This window comes from Miscanthus floridulus, chromosome 1, assembly GCF_019320115.1.
Source record: "Miscanthus floridulus cultivar M001 chromosome 1, ASM1932011v1, whole genome shotgun sequence".
NCBI lineage: Eukaryota > Viridiplantae > Streptophyta > Magnoliopsida > Poales > Poaceae > Miscanthus > Miscanthus floridulus.
Genome location: NC_089580.1, coordinates 13,253,099 through 13,268,040, shown reverse-complemented (window position 1 = coordinate 13,268,040; position 14,942 = coordinate 13,253,099). Strand labels below are relative to the sequence as shown.

Sequence of the window (14,942 nt, the reverse complement as noted above, 5' to 3'; positions counted from 1 at the left end):
ATGTTACGGCCAGCGATAGAACTTATAGAATTCAGGGTGGTAGCAGCAGATCAGAGCACGGGAAGGGAAAGCAAAGCAGTAGGTCGGGATTAGAGGAATGCTTGCAGGAGAAGCAAGATAGTTTGTTACAATGTTTATCAATGATGATTCCCTCTCTCACGCTATTACATATATATATGCTACTGCCAGCTGCCTGACCACGCCGTGGTCCAGTCGCTTCTGGACGCTGAACAGTAGACGGGGCAGCCGTAACTCCCTCCCCTTGCGCGCCAGGTCGGCTCCGGACGGTGACGCGGGGAAACTGCTGCCGAAGGAACTCTAAGTCTTCCCAAGTAGCTAGAGATCTTGGTAGGTTAGACCATTTAATCAATCCTTGAGAAATAGAGTGTGTACCCTTGACCACCGAGCGAGTCTGCAATATCATGAGACAGAGGATGATTGGTAACAGAATGGCGAGCACCTGCCGACTTCTTAAGCTGGAAAACATGGAACACAGGGTGCACCGAAGAGGAAGCCGGGAGCTCAAGCCTGTAAGCAACGTTACCAACGCGAGCCAGAATGCGATAGGGTCCGAAAAACTTGAAGGCAAGCTTCTGATTGCTTCGCTGTGCCAAGGAAGATTGCATGTCTGGTTGAATCTTGACGAAGACCAGATCACCCACTTGAAACTGACGCTCTGAACGGTGCTCATCTGCTTGCCTTTTTATAGGCTGCTTAGCTCAGTTCAGATGCTGGCGAATGACATCGGTCATCAGAGCACGATCAGACAACCATGTAGCCAAATCAGTGACTGGCGTATCTGGCGAAGTGGCAATGCCAAATTGACGTGGAGCATATCCATATAGCACTTCAAAAGGTGAACGCCCCAATGCCGAATGCTTCGTTCAGATCGGAGAACCAAACTGGCACAACCGGAGTGGTCCTCAGAGATCATGAAGGTCGGTGGTGTGGTGCTTGGGCGAAAAGGTATGAACATTGCTTGAATGCGCTGACTACTGAAGCCATGGCTTGCCGTGATGGGATGCAGTACGCGCTGAAGAGAGGTGTGGAGTACCTTCAGTTAGAGACGGACTGCAAAGTGTTGGTTTCATTGTGGGAGAAGAGCACTTTTCAGAACTCTGAAATTGGTCCTTTGCTGCAGCAGATCAATGATCTAAGCCGGAGCTTTGTTGAATTTGATTTGTTTTTCTCTAATAGATCTTGTAATAGATTAGCCCATGAATGTGTTAAATTAGTCTCCTGTACTAGGTCGGTGGAAGAGTGGCTTATACCACCACTAGCTCTACAGGAGATCATGTATGCCGCGATTGTAACCATGTTCATGACACTTGAATGAAGCTCCGGTTTGTTCTAAAAAAAAAAGATGTTCGACGACAGGAAAGAGACAAGCGAGAAAGAAAATAAGGAACGAACCGGTAGGTAGGTAACTTTGGTCAACTCCAGAAATCCATTAGTTTTCGTGACACCCCTTGTGGCCTTGTTGGGTTGTTATCGAATTCACATCAATCCACATGTGTTGGGATGAATTGAGGTGGAATTTAGTTTAACTTCCACTCCAATCCACCCTAACACATGTGGGTTGATACGAATCTGACTGCATGCAAACAAAGCCTGAGGGTGCTCTATAAAATCATTCGTGCGTGAGTATGCGTTGTACTCTCTTTTTTTTATAACTATTGGACTCTCTTTGTTAGCTGCCAACTTCAACTTGCATGTGTGAGTATTACAGAAATTACAGAGGATGTGATGTAGGTAGTAGCGTACCGTCTTGGTCGTTCCGGCCTGACGCACCCGCCGCCGGTGGCGCGACCAGCTTCACTCATTACTGGCTGCTGTCGTAGAAGGTTCACCACACCAGATTGAACTGTGCGCCGCTCGTGCCATTGAGTACGGCTGGCATATCCTCATCCTCCTCCCTGAGCCTGTCCAGGCACCCCTTGCACGGCTCCGGCGCGCACTGCACCAGCCCGTAGATGCTGTGCACTAGGGCGTAGCCCGTCGTGAACCCTTCGCCGGAGGTCATCACGCCGGCGGGCGGCGGCGTACCTCGACGTCGAGTTGTGTGCCGCCCTCGACGGTGATGTTGAGCTCCAGGTTGAGCCCGTACCGTACTGCACCGGGGCGGTGGGATCGTTCGATAACCTTAGGAGGAGGCGGTCGCAGTAGACGGAGACGTCCTTGATGCCCCTGCAGGGGCAAGCCGGCAAGGCCGAGGCAGGACCGCAGCTGGTGCATCGCGGCAGAGCACGAGGCCCCACAGCTGGTCCATGGCGCGGCCGGCCGACGGTAGAAGCATCCACAGACAGGGGCCCAAGGGCCAAGGAGCGCAACGACGTTGAGGTCGTATGAGTATGAGCCGGTGAAACGCATTGCCGAGTGGTACTTTCTGCATGTAAAAAGGACCTCCTGAACCAGATACGACCGTCGGATAAGCTCAGCGGCCGGCCGGCAGCGGTTACAAGTGGATGCTTGACCGCGTGGCTCCGTCTGGGGTGGTGCAGAGCAAGTTCATGATGTTGACCGCGTGGCTCCGTCTGGGGTGGTGAGCAGACAAGAGAGCTAGTAGGACAAAGACGGATACCATGGGGAAGGTGTTCATGGTAGTTGTTGATGCCAGCACAGGGCCACTCCTTCCCCGGCTGTATTTTTGTTACCTGCGCTTTGGCCATTTGGCCTCGTAAAATGATCAGGGGGATGGGGAGAAACTCTCCCGTGACACTTGATGGGGATGGGGATGGATAACTTTCTTCCCCACGGGGACGGGGATGGGGAGGCACTACCCGTGACATCTGGAGGTGCAGTGAGATGCTGCACAGCACTGCAGACAACCAAACCTCATGGCCGCCGCACCCTGCACGCTCAACATGGCCTCCGTCCTCCTACTGCTGCTTCTCTTCTCCGTTCACTGGCCGGGCCGCAGCCACGCTTTCGGCCTCATGAACTACCTCTGCAACAACGGCAGCTCCTACGCCCTTAACTCCACCTACCGCTCCAACGTCGTCGCGCTCCTCGGGTCCCTGTCCACCAACGCGTCCAGCTCCGCCGTAGGCTTCGCCACCGCCACGCTCGGCTACGCCCCAGACCAGACGTGGGGCCTCGCGCTCTGCCGCGGCGACGTCAACGGCAGCGGGTGCGCGTCCTGCCTCGCGCTCGCGCCGGACATCGCCTTCGGCGACTGTAGGGGCGTCAGGGACGTGTCCATCTACTACGACCGCTGCCTCCTCCGGTACTCGGACACGGACTTCCTGGCCAGCCCGGGCGACGCCGCGGAGCTGGTGCAGTACGGCACCAACCTGCAGGTGAACGTCGTCGCCGACCCCGGTCGGTTCGTGGGGCTCGCGGCCGACCTCGTGGCCGCGCTGTCCGCCTGGGCGGCGCGGAACTCGACGGCGAGATACGCCGCCGGGGTGGTGACCTCCGCCAAAGGGTTCACGACCACGGACAGCAACTTGGTGCACAGCATCTACGGGCTGGTGCAGTGCACGCCCAACCTGGCTCCTGAGGCGTGCCTGGCGTGCCTCGGCAGGCTCAAGGACCAGATGCCGGCCGTGTTCAACGGCTCAACCGGCGGCCAGTTCAACGAGGTGTGGTGCAACCTGAGATTCGAGGTGTTCCTCTTCTATGACAGCAGCCCGGTAGTGAAGCTTGTTGCACCTCCGTTGACACCGGCTCCGCCGGGTGCAGCAGTCCACGACGATGGTAGGCTCTTTGCATAATTTCAGATAGAAAAACAGAAACCCAAATCATCATAGTAATTGTAGCAAGTATCTATGAATCGTCCACAAATATAAATTATGAAATTATCGTTAACAGTTGCAACTACTGTAGTCCTTGAGCTTTTGGCCTTCTTTGGGAGATAGCTCCACTCCTGGGATTCTCTTGCTCCGCTCCTTGATTCTCTAATAGAGTGATTCTACTTGATTATGGTGGAGGAGCGAGGCAGGGAGCAGGTAGAATTGATTGTAGAGGGATTCAGTAGAGAGTAGTTTTTTTTAAGCTCCCACCTCCTAGTGTAAACGGAAAAGTGATTCTTACCAGCTCGCCGCCTAAGTCACTCTGCCAAACATCTCCTTAATCGCTCTAATTATCTGCATTGTATGTATTGTATCTGCAGCAAAGAGGACAAGGGGAACAGGATATGCAGCAACAGTAGTGGCCATTGTTCTCGGGGTCCTAGTTGTCCTCCTCTTGTCCACGTTCATGATCTACCTCTGGAGAAAAGCACAAGTAAAACGATGTGAGTTGTGCGCCCTGTTCCTGATCAAGTTCTGCATATATCTTTGATATTTCAGAAAACATAAATACTAAGAATAAAAAGAAAAGGATGGTAGAAATGAGTCTCAAAGCAAAAGGAACATGGCAAAAATTCATAACTTTAATTGTGAATGATGAGAATAAGCACGTGTATGCAGATGCGGAGGAAGCTGACGATTCCGGGTCGCTCCTCTTTGACCTGGCAACACTGAGAAGGGCAACTGCAAATTTTGCCGTAGAGAATAAGCTTGGACATGGAGGCTTTGGCGCGGTATACAAGGTACCATTGCTAGAGAGTAGTGTAGAGACACATCTCTCTGGGGACATTCAGAAATATGCAGTACATCATAAACACGGTGCCTAAAATTTCAGGGTTTCTTGCCTGATGGACGACAAATCGCCGTGAAGAGGCTGGACAAGGCTTCAGGGCAAGGCCTGAAAGAGCTGAGGAACGAGCTGCTGCTGGTCGCCAAGCTTCGGCACAACAATCTTGCAAAGCTTCTCGGCGTTTGCTTGAAGGGACAGGAGAAGCTGCTTGTCTACGAGTACATGCTTAATCGAAGCCTGGACACCTTCCTTTTTGGTACAAAACACTGCCACTGTCCTTCCTGTGCTCGACCTCAGACATGCCAATTAAGAATCTTTGACTCCTCAAGATGCGAGTATATCACTAATGTCTGGCCTTCTTGCAGTCCCTGAGAAGCGTCCATTGTTAGACTGGGAGACAAGGTACCGCATACTCTATGGAACAGCACGAGGCCTGCTATACCTCCACGAGGATTCACAGATCAGAATCGTCCACCGCGACCTGAAGGCGAGCAACATCCTGCTGGACGCCGACATGAACCCGAAGATCTCCGATTTCGGGGTGGCAAGGCTCTTCAGCGCCGACAAGACTACCACCATCACGAGCCAAGTTGTCGGAACGCTGTATGTAATTGAACGATCGGTCCACATGCCCACATTGCTATGTGCTGTGTTCTTCCTAGCTTCTTCGTCGAGCAGTAGTTCCACGATCTGAAAACTCAGCTGTTTTCATGCTTGGCAGAGGATACATGGCGCCAGAGTATGCAGTTCTTGGGCAACTGTCGGTGAAGCTTGACGTTTACAGCCTCGGCGTCCTCATCCTGGAGATCGTCACTGGACGGAAGAACACCGACATGTTCGAATCAGCAGCAGGAGAATCCATCATTCTGCTGAGCTACGTGAGTTGTAGTCCTAGTCCTACCTATTGTTCTTTTAATTTTCACACACCGCTGGGTCACTGGGTCAGAAACGTCTTGTGTTACTAGGTGTGGGATCACTGGGTCAGAGGCACCGCGCTGGAGGCCGTGGACCCGTTCTTGGATTGCCAGTCCCCGGAGACGGAGAGCGAGGTGATGAAATGCATCCATCTGGGGCTGCTCTGCGTGCAGGAGAACCCGGCGGACCGCCCGACCATGCTCGACGTCCTCGTCATGCTGCACGGCCAATCGTCAGGCGGCTTTGCGGCACCGTCGAAGCCGGCCTTCGCCTTTGCGTACGGGGAGACGACGAGCTCTGATGAGCGGCGTAACGTGTCTTTGAACGGGATGTCCGTGTCGGAGTTCCAGCCAAGATAGATGGACTGCATTGGTAGAGTGAATGGACCCAGGATCCATACAATTTAATTCCTAGCGCATACTCTGCTTGCAGAAACATATACTGTACAGTATAATATAGAGTACCACCAGACTACATTGATTTACCACCAGACTATGCTGACCCTACAGACTACGCGTCGCTGTCTGATGATTTATGCAAATGCGAAACAGATGAGCACTAGTAGTAGAATATGAACTGGGATCTCGATTAGTAGCATCAGGAAGTCACACCAAACAAAGGAAGGTCATCATCCTCCAGAAGCACAAGTAGAATAATATGAACTGGGATCTCGATTAGTAGCATCAGGAAGTCACACCAAACAAAGGGTGTATACATGCTGGGGACATCCAAGATTACTCATTGTTTCAGAGTCAGACAACCTCCAGAATCAAGAAGATAACTTCAGAAATGGAACCGCCTAAAAACACTATGCTCTCGTCTATTACAAGTGCGGGGAAAAAAGACCCAGAAAGCATGCAAATAATAATCAGTGCACACAAACGCTTCCGAAGTTCAGGAAATACTATTTCCCTCGCGGTTTTACTTGTCTCCATTGGCATCATCCTCGCTATCCCTTTTCCTCTTATTTGGCAGGGAAGATCCTGCTTTGCTTTCGATGTTCTCCTTGTCTTCTGCGTCTGCATCAAGTTCGTCATCCTCAGCTTCACCGTCTTCGTCTTCGGCCTGAAAATGGTCAAATGTATTATTATTGCAGAATAAGGTTCACCAAATTCTTTGACACAAAATCAAGTTTCAATCGGTAAACTAGACTACTCAATCAAACTTGTTTAGGTCACTCAAGACGATTGCAGGGAAGTCCAAGAATGAGCTCGATAGAATGGTTTGTGAGGCCATGGCAGTTACAATTTTAAAGGTAAAACAGGCCCAAGATCACACATCAAAGTGCAAACATGGCATCATCAAGAGTTTAACACTACCATCTCTAGAGGAACAACAAACAAAGCATGATGTTACTGGCAGCTACCGAGTTGTTAAAACAAAATCAAGGTGATAGACATACTCACAGTCAGCCCAAGAACCGTGAGGGCTCAGTGACTAAACTCAAATTTTGGAGCATCACAGCATTTACAGGAACAAATAACTAGGTGATAATACATAAAAAGACAAGTGTCGAACCTTGATGATACACAGCAATTATGATAAATATTGAGTGAAAATATTGGCATGAAAACAGCACGCCTAGAGCCCATGGTAAATCGTCTATGTAGAAGATCAAGCAGGAAGGAGGTCAACATAAACACATCCTACCAAGTAAGCACTTTCTACTTGTTCACCTGTGTACTTATGGATGAAAACTACCTGGCTTTGTTTGGCTACTTTTTTTATTGTCTAGTGTGATTTTATATCTTAGGCTAGACTCGATTGAGCTGTCTTACATTAGTGTGGCTATATGTGAATCGCAGAGGTCTGTAAATTAAGGCAATAGGCAGGCACATTTGAAATGCAGCAGTAGTGAGTTCCTATAGAAAATAAAAAATGAAATAAAAGGTCATAATGGTCGGAAGCTGTTCACTACATCAAAACCATCCAGAAGGAAAAAAAAAGCATCTGAGGTCAGGTGTTTCTTAGGAGTTCAATATGTTTCATGTGTGTTTTTGCAAATCTTTTTTCTTCACTGATCCTGCACGCTTGATAAAAAGGATCTGGTGTCTATGCCAGGTTGGTAAACCATATAGATCTTGCCCAAACAAGGATATGGGCTAGCTTGTAAGCCACGACTTAGTACTACGAGGATTCTGGCGGAGTGCTTTTCACATATAGATAGGTCGGGATGAAGAAGTTCCATAGTCAACTAATAGATAGAAAATCACAGTAACCTTTTTCCAACAGTTTCACCATGATAAGAACAACCTTGTCATACATGATAATTATGGGCTTTCTTCCTCCTTTATAGTCTTCAGTTCAATCTGCCAAGTCCGATTCATCTTTTTCCAACCCTTCCTCTGTTCTTATACTAAACCTCTTCTCTTCGTTCCCTTTGCCCCACCAAAAGAGGATCGCCCCTAGTAATATAATAGCACCTTGATTTATTTATCCAGATGGGCATATCTTTTCTTTAGTTTATGCATCTCTCATTCAAAGACAGACAAGAAAATCAATCTAAAGGCACCACTACTCTTATTATTAGTAAACGGTAGGAACCCAACAAGGGAAGAGAAGCTTTCTAAAATGCCATTAGCCGATACCTGATGCTGGTCAATCGAAGACGGATCATACCAGTGGTAGTTCGATGGCAGATTCCCCATATTTATGAAGAAAAACAAGTTCTAACCCCATTCTAGGAGTTCCCACCTGGATTGGATTCCCTCAAACTGGTGTGGAAAGGTCATTAGAGGCTCCTCTCGAGGACATACAAGAAGGATCCGTAATTCATTGCAAGGCATTCTCCAATCCCCATTCACACTCTCCTTATTCATACATCGGTTCAGCTACAACAAAGAAGATATCCTCCCATACAATGGAAATGAGTCGTCGATAGGCACACTACCTTCTCCAAGGTGGTGCACCCATCTCTTCGAGAAAGAAGAACAACAGGAACAAGAAAAACAAGAGTAGTATTTCTCCCCGAAGGGAACAAGATAGGTGCCATCAAACAAAGAGGGGTTTCACGGTCGTGAGCTCCATTCCAATTCAACAGATTGGTGAAACAACCTAGAAAACCATTGTCCCCCTCAAACCGGTAATAACTTGTCCCATTTCTGCATCCGTTAATGATTTAAGAACCGTTCGTTGAGACCTCAAAAGATAAGAAAATTGTCCCTTTTTGTCTTGCCTCGATAAAACAATGAATGGGTAAAGCCGAATTGATCTGACCAACCGAACATGGGATCTTTTGTTTGATACTCAACACATGAGAATCTAGGAGGATACTGATTGGCGCTCAAGAATGGCGTAGTTAATGTGATAATTTTCCTGCATTCCTGCTTTTTCAGATTGGAGGGCTAGAGGGTCATTCCCAGGCCTTCCTAACAAGTGTCCTAGTGGCGACTTTAGAAAAACCTTTTTAGTTGTTGAAGTGACGGCAATAATACCTTACACAGCCTATGATGGGTCTTACAGAATGGATTGTCATACCAATGACAAAGCTGAACACAAGTAAAGGAATAAGAACAGGGGTTTTTCCAAGTGAGCTGCATCTTATCTCTCATTATTATTGTGGTTTCCTCTTGGTCAGTGGTCTAATATGAATAAGAAATGGTAGCTATAACAAAGATTTTTCTCAATCGCTCAGCTTGAAGGTAGGTCCTTGTCACTAGAACAAAATGCAAGGGTTGGTGGATCGGTGATTTCTGATAATACAAGCAAGGACACACCTCTGGCTGTATCTTGTGAGCCAGCCCTTACCGAAGGCATGATGGAGTGAAAGATCGGGACTCTTGGCTATCAAAAGAGCGAGCCGAAGGAAATTCGACAAGAAAGCTATCCGATGTATATTCGTTGGATATGATAATGAGCGAAAATGGTGGAAGGTTTCACTCCAGCAGGGGCCGCCATTCTGGACCCAACAGAGGCAGGGGTAATTCTTTTCAGTCTAATGAGGCTGGGACGAGCTTTGCTTTTGTACTGGTTGAAACTGAGGATTAGCTTTGGGTAAGCTACTTTTCTGTTGTCTTGTCGTCAGCGGTCCTCTCATAGGAGTTTATGGAAAAGAGATGTGAATTCGTAGGAGTAGATTTCTTTGCATGGCATTAGTCAACATAGGGATGGTGCTTGGTACAGTCGTTCTACTCTATCTAATAGTAAATAAAGAGGAAATGTCTATGCTTAGGAACTAGGGTAGGAAAGCTTTTCTCTTATGGGAATGAAGGCAAGAGAAATTCAAGTATAAGCATGGTCGAAGCTCTTGTGAGTGAGAAATAGGTAGCAGGTAGGAAGCGTGGGAGTTTATTTCGTTGCGTATAGTGCAGGTCATGGAAATAGAGAATAATTATCATTTTGATTGAAGACCCTACTTTTCATTTTCTTTGCACGATGTTGTGCCTGTGTACCGGTCTGTCCTCCCTACTCTACTTTTTGTTATTTCTCTTTATAGACGTTGGGTCGGAATTTCGCTCTCTGTAAGGAAGGGATGCAAACAATAGGTTTGGTTTGTGTAGGCAGAGCGCTATCCATTTGCTTGTTATTGAAGCAGCCAGGCCGCATCTTATGCACGGGCTCTACTATCCCCTTATAGCCGGGTTTGCCATCTCAAAATGGAGACTTTGATCAAGAGAAAGCACCCCACCATATCTAGCTAGCAGGGGGAGGAGGGACCCCCCTTTTCAATGTGGACACAGAAAGGGAAAGGATTGAGTAGGCCAGAAGCCCATTTTCAAATAGGTTGCCTTCAGTAATCCTAGTACGCAAGTAGGGTCTCAGTGATTATGCTAGAAGGGCCAAGTGGAGATGCTAGTGTCGCCTCCTATGCAGAGTTTTCATATAGCATCTGCGGAGTCTTCCTTCCATGGTCGATCAGGCCTCCATAGCCTACTATTGTCACGTCTGAGAGGTAGAAGCTATCTATCCAATCCAATCCTTCTCCAAAATGCACCATGACCGATCCAATTACTATATAGCCAGCAACATCCCCTAAAGCCAATGCCACTCTCATCCTTTTTTCAATTCTGATTGTACTAGTAGCATGTTGAAGCTGTGGAATGGTGTTTGTTGGTGAGTAAAGAGCCCACTCTAGAGATGAAGCACCACAATCTAGATTCCAGTTTTTCACTTCGTTCGTTACTTTCTAGCTTCAGGAGCAAGCCTATAGTAGGTAGTAGGAAGGCGAGTGATGGCTCGGTCGGCAAAGAAAGCTACTAGGGATTGACCTAAAGCTACATCGTTGGAGAAGTTCATAGGTTCACACGTCGAAAGAAGAACGTCGGATTGATACGAGAAAGCAAGTGCAAGGCATTCAATAAGGTAAGGTAGGGTTGGCAGAGAAGAAGGATAGAGAAGAAATAGAAAGAATCGAATACAAAACAACTCCGTTGATTGAATGTCAAAACCTTCGGTCCTTCTTCTTTCTCAACTTTAAAGCTCTTGCTTAAACTGATTGGGAGTCCTCCATCTCTCTTAAAGTTTGATGTAATCATTTCTTTTTCATTCCAATTCATGTCCTGAAGCTTTGCAAGGATCGAATGTTTTCCTTTTCTGATTGAGCAATCTCCAATCACCTTAACCAAAGTAGGATAGGCCAGTGGGTAGACCAGCTATAGAGAATTGTTTCAAAAAGAAAAGAAGATAAATAGTAGATTTGTCCTCAAAAGCCTGTCTTCATAAACCTACAGGGATCAATCTCACCGCTGGAAAAAACAACTGAATGAGAGAGAACTTACTTACTGCTTTCTATCCTCGCATAGCTCCAAGAATACATTCCTATTGGTCAAACAAAGTCTTTCCTCTTTGGATGGTAATAGCCAGGCGAAGCATTTAGGGTTCAGTGCCTGGTTTCAAGTGGTTAGTCAAGTCCTCTATGGCTCCTTGGGCGGGTAAGGGAGTATAACCTATATGGATCCTTCCATTCGAAGTGAGGGACCTAGCGCTAGAGGTATACCACCACATGATATCATATATAGATAGTGCACGGCCTCAAAGCAAAGCAATGAAATTGGAATAAATGCAAAGAACCCTAGCAGCCCTATTATCATCCCTATGTGAGCTCCCTAGCTAGAAACCACATGCTTGCTTGAAGCTATATTTCGCTTAGTGATTTGAAAGCTTTCCTTGCTAACCACTGATATCTGTATTTCAAATGGCTATAGTGAAAGGTCCTAATATGGCTAGAGGGGGGGGGGGGTGAATAGCCTATTTAAAAATCTACAAATCAACTAGAGCAATTTGATTAGTATGACAAATAGAGTAATGCAAACTTGCTCTAGCTCTACAAGGGTTGCAAGCCACCTATCCAACAATTCTAGTTGCAATGAATACTTAGGCACACAAACTTGCTATGTAATTACTCACTAAGAGCTCTCAACCTTGCTACTCTAAAGAGCTCAACTAGATGAATGTAAATAATAAAGCAAGCTCTCAATTCTAATTACACTAAAGAGCTTGTATCAACTAGTTTGCAAGAATGTAAATGAGTGAGTAGAGTGATTATACCGACGTGTAGGGGATGAACCAATCACAAGATGAATATATAGCCAATCACCGGGAGAATGCCAAAGAAGAGAGACAATCAATTTTCTCCCGAGGTTCACGTGCTTGCCAACACGCTACGTCCCCGTTGTGTCGACCAACACTTGGTGGTTCGGCGGCTAAGAGGTGTTTCACAAACCTCGTCCACATGATTGGACACCGCAAGAACCGACCCACAAGTGAGGTAACTCAATGACACGAGCAATTTACTAGAGTTACCTTTCGGCGCTCCACCGGGGAAGGTACAACTCCCCTCACAATCACCGGAGACGGCCACGAACAATCACCAACTCGTGCCGATCCTCCACCGCTGCACCGAGCCGTCTAGGTGGTGGCAACCACCAAGAGTAACAAGCGAAATCCATAGCGCAACACGAATACCAAGTGCCTCTAGATGCAATCACTCAAGCAATGCACTTGGATTCTCTCCCAATCTCACAAAGATGATGAATCGATGATGAAGATGAGTGGGAGGACTTTGGCTAAGCTCACAAGGTTGTTATGTCAATGAAAATGTGCAAAAAGATCTCCCTTGAGCCGGCCATGGGGCTATAAATAGAGCCCCCATCAAATAGAGCCGTTATACCCCTTCACTAGGCAAAACGCGCTCTGACCGGACGCTCCGGTCATACTGACCGGAAGCTAGCCCTCAGCGTCCAGTCGCCCGATGGACGCCATGCGTCACCAGCTTCAAACGTTGTTCGTCAGATTTCAACGGCTACGAAGCTGACCGGACGCTCCGGTAAAACTGACCGGACGCTGAAGCCCCAGCGTCCGGTCGTTTCCAGTAAGCTCCCCGAGGCATATTTTTCCGACCGGACGCGTTCGGTCCACCTTGACCGGACATAGACCAGCGTCCGGTGCAATACCCTCGGTACTGTGCAGACCCGTCAGTTTGACCGGACACAGAAACCAGCGTCCGGTGCTTTCAGACCCAGCGTCCGGTCAGTTGACCGATGCCAGCGTCTTCGCGATCAACTCGTTTTCACTTCTAACTTCTTCACCCTTGATCCAATGTGCCAACGACAAGAATTTGCATCCGGCGCAATAGAAAATAGGCATTTCATTTTCCCGAAAGCGCCACCTCCTTTGTAAATGTGCCAACACCACCAAGTGTATCACTTTATGCACAAGTGTTAGCATATTTTCACAAACATTTTCAAGGGTGTTAGCACTCCACTAGATCCTAAATGCATATGCAATGAGTTAGAGCATCTAGTGGCACTTTGATAACCGCATTCCGATACAAGTTTCACTCCTCTTAATAGTACGGCTATCTATCCTAAATGTGATCACACTCACTAAGTGTCTTGATCACTAAAATAAAATGGCTCCTACATTTTATACCTTTGCCTTGAGCCTTTTGTTTTTCTCTTTCTTCTTTTCCAAGTTTAAGCATTTGACCATCACCATGCCATCACCATTGTCATGATCTTCGCCATTGCTTCATCACTTGGAGTAGTGCTACCTATCTCATAATCATCTTGATAAACTAGGTTAGCACTTAGGGTTTCATCAATTAATCAAAACCAAACTAGAGCTTTCACATAGTACGGCTCAGTTTGTGCTGCCTTTTTCCTTACACTATGATTTGTCTATGAGGTTGAAGTTTTAGATAGCCCCTTTAACCCACCAGAAGAAATTCTCGCTCTGATTTCCCTTGATCTGTTTAACCTGGCTCGATCTCTGCTATTTATGGTTCACCATTGGTAGAAAGCCTAGTACCATTTTTTGTTCTCTCCCATCCTTCCAATCAGCTTCATACACTCAAATGAGGCTCTAGGCATAGTAGGTTGTAAAGCAGTTGCTTTATAGAGATAGAATGACTCTACAGTAAACGTGAACAAGAGTAAAGAAAGAAGGTTATTTAGCCAGGAGTGGGATCAAGCTTTTGAATGTGCCTTGCGCAGGCCAGTTTTAAAACATATCCGATTTTTTACTTGTTTCTTAGGTAAGCAAAGCAAGCCTGGTGCAAGAAAAAAGACCACGAAAATGGGGACGTGTGAGAATTTATATAGATGTTTTCTGCTGACATTGTTTGAAAGCTAGCCTGACACCTCTCTATCTATCTATCTATCTGAGTATGCCTCGAGAACAGAGCCCAAAATAAGCTCTTTGTGACCCTTCCCGCTTCGCTTTTTCTTATCTTTTTTTGTAAGACGAAGTCTATCTATCACGTTGACAAGTTCTTTTTCACGACATGAACAATATATGATATTTGGTTCTTTTTGAACATCAACCCGGCTCCAAAGTAGAAAACGGAAGTGCACTCCTGCACACATAGGCTTGAAAGCAGTAGTTTTCTAGACTGCGAATGGAAGAAATGGAGATCAACTTGGAACCCTATCTTGATGAACCAGAAGTGAGAAGGGGCTGGCACTCAGTTATGTTCTTCCACTCCAACAGAACAGTCAAACCCCCAGGTCTGCTTTCTTCACCCGTGTCTATCCCCTTTCTTGCTCACACTCACAAGGAAAAGAAACAAGCAGGCAAGTATTAGTTGTATAGTGGTAGGCCTGGGGCCAATCAGTTGATGGGACATGGGCGGTTGCCAAAGGGTGTATCTTTTGTAGTAATTCCATCTCATTATCTCCTAGGCCTGGGTGTGTGAGGGTAGAGCAAAGTATTGTTCCGATGCCAAGGAAGGAATCAGATTAGGAACCTAGACCGGATAGGACTTCTATTCCTATTCCTTGAAAGCGTACGTTCGTAGTTTGTTGGAGGAGCTTGATCAGAGGAAGCCGTAACCGTTGTAGGAATCAATTCCTTATGGAGAGAAAGGGGGTTCTCCCTTGGGGCATGCTTTGTTTAGGTCCCAAAAATTGACACATATGCGTATCCGACCATTCTTCTTGACCGGAACGATAGTGTAGGCAAGCCCGGATGCAGAGAGGGATTCTGAGGTAAAGTAGCTAAAATAAGGA

At 47.0% G+C, this 14,942-nt stretch overlaps 1 protein-coding gene across 1 annotated transcript; it reads left to right on the top strand.

Moving 5' to 3' along the window:
• Positions 1 to 2,745: 2,745 nt before the first annotated feature.
• Positions 2,746 to 5,972, top strand: LOC136473345 (cysteine-rich receptor-like protein kinase 6). The gene is made up of 7 exons (XM_066471001.1): positions 2,746 to 3,699; positions 4,115 to 4,237; positions 4,413 to 4,534; positions 4,627 to 4,837; positions 4,947 to 5,184; positions 5,303 to 5,459; positions 5,547 to 5,972. The coding sequence occupies exons 1-7, from the start codon at positions 2,838 to 2,840 to the stop codon at positions 5,853 to 5,855; spliced, it is 2,022 nt and encodes a 673-aa protein (XP_066327098.1). The 5' UTR covers positions 2,746 to 2,837; the 3' UTR covers positions 5,856 to 5,972.
• Positions 5,973 to 14,942: the final 8,970 nt, after the last annotated feature.

Bases quoted from the DNA above. Each gene is read 5' to 3' on its own strand.
- LOC136473345 (XM_066471001.1), top strand. From the start codon at position 2,838: ATGGCCGCCGCACCCTGCACGCTCAACATGGCCTCCGTCCTCCTACTG. The intron at 4,238-4,412 runs GTGAGTTGTGCG...ACGTGTATGCAG, and splicing joins AAAAGCACAAGTAAAACGAT to ATGCGGAGGAAGCTGACGAT. The intron at 4,535-4,626 runs GTACCATTGCTA...CTAAAATTTCAG, and splicing joins GCTTTGGCGCGGTATACAAG to GGTTTCTTGCCTGATGGACG.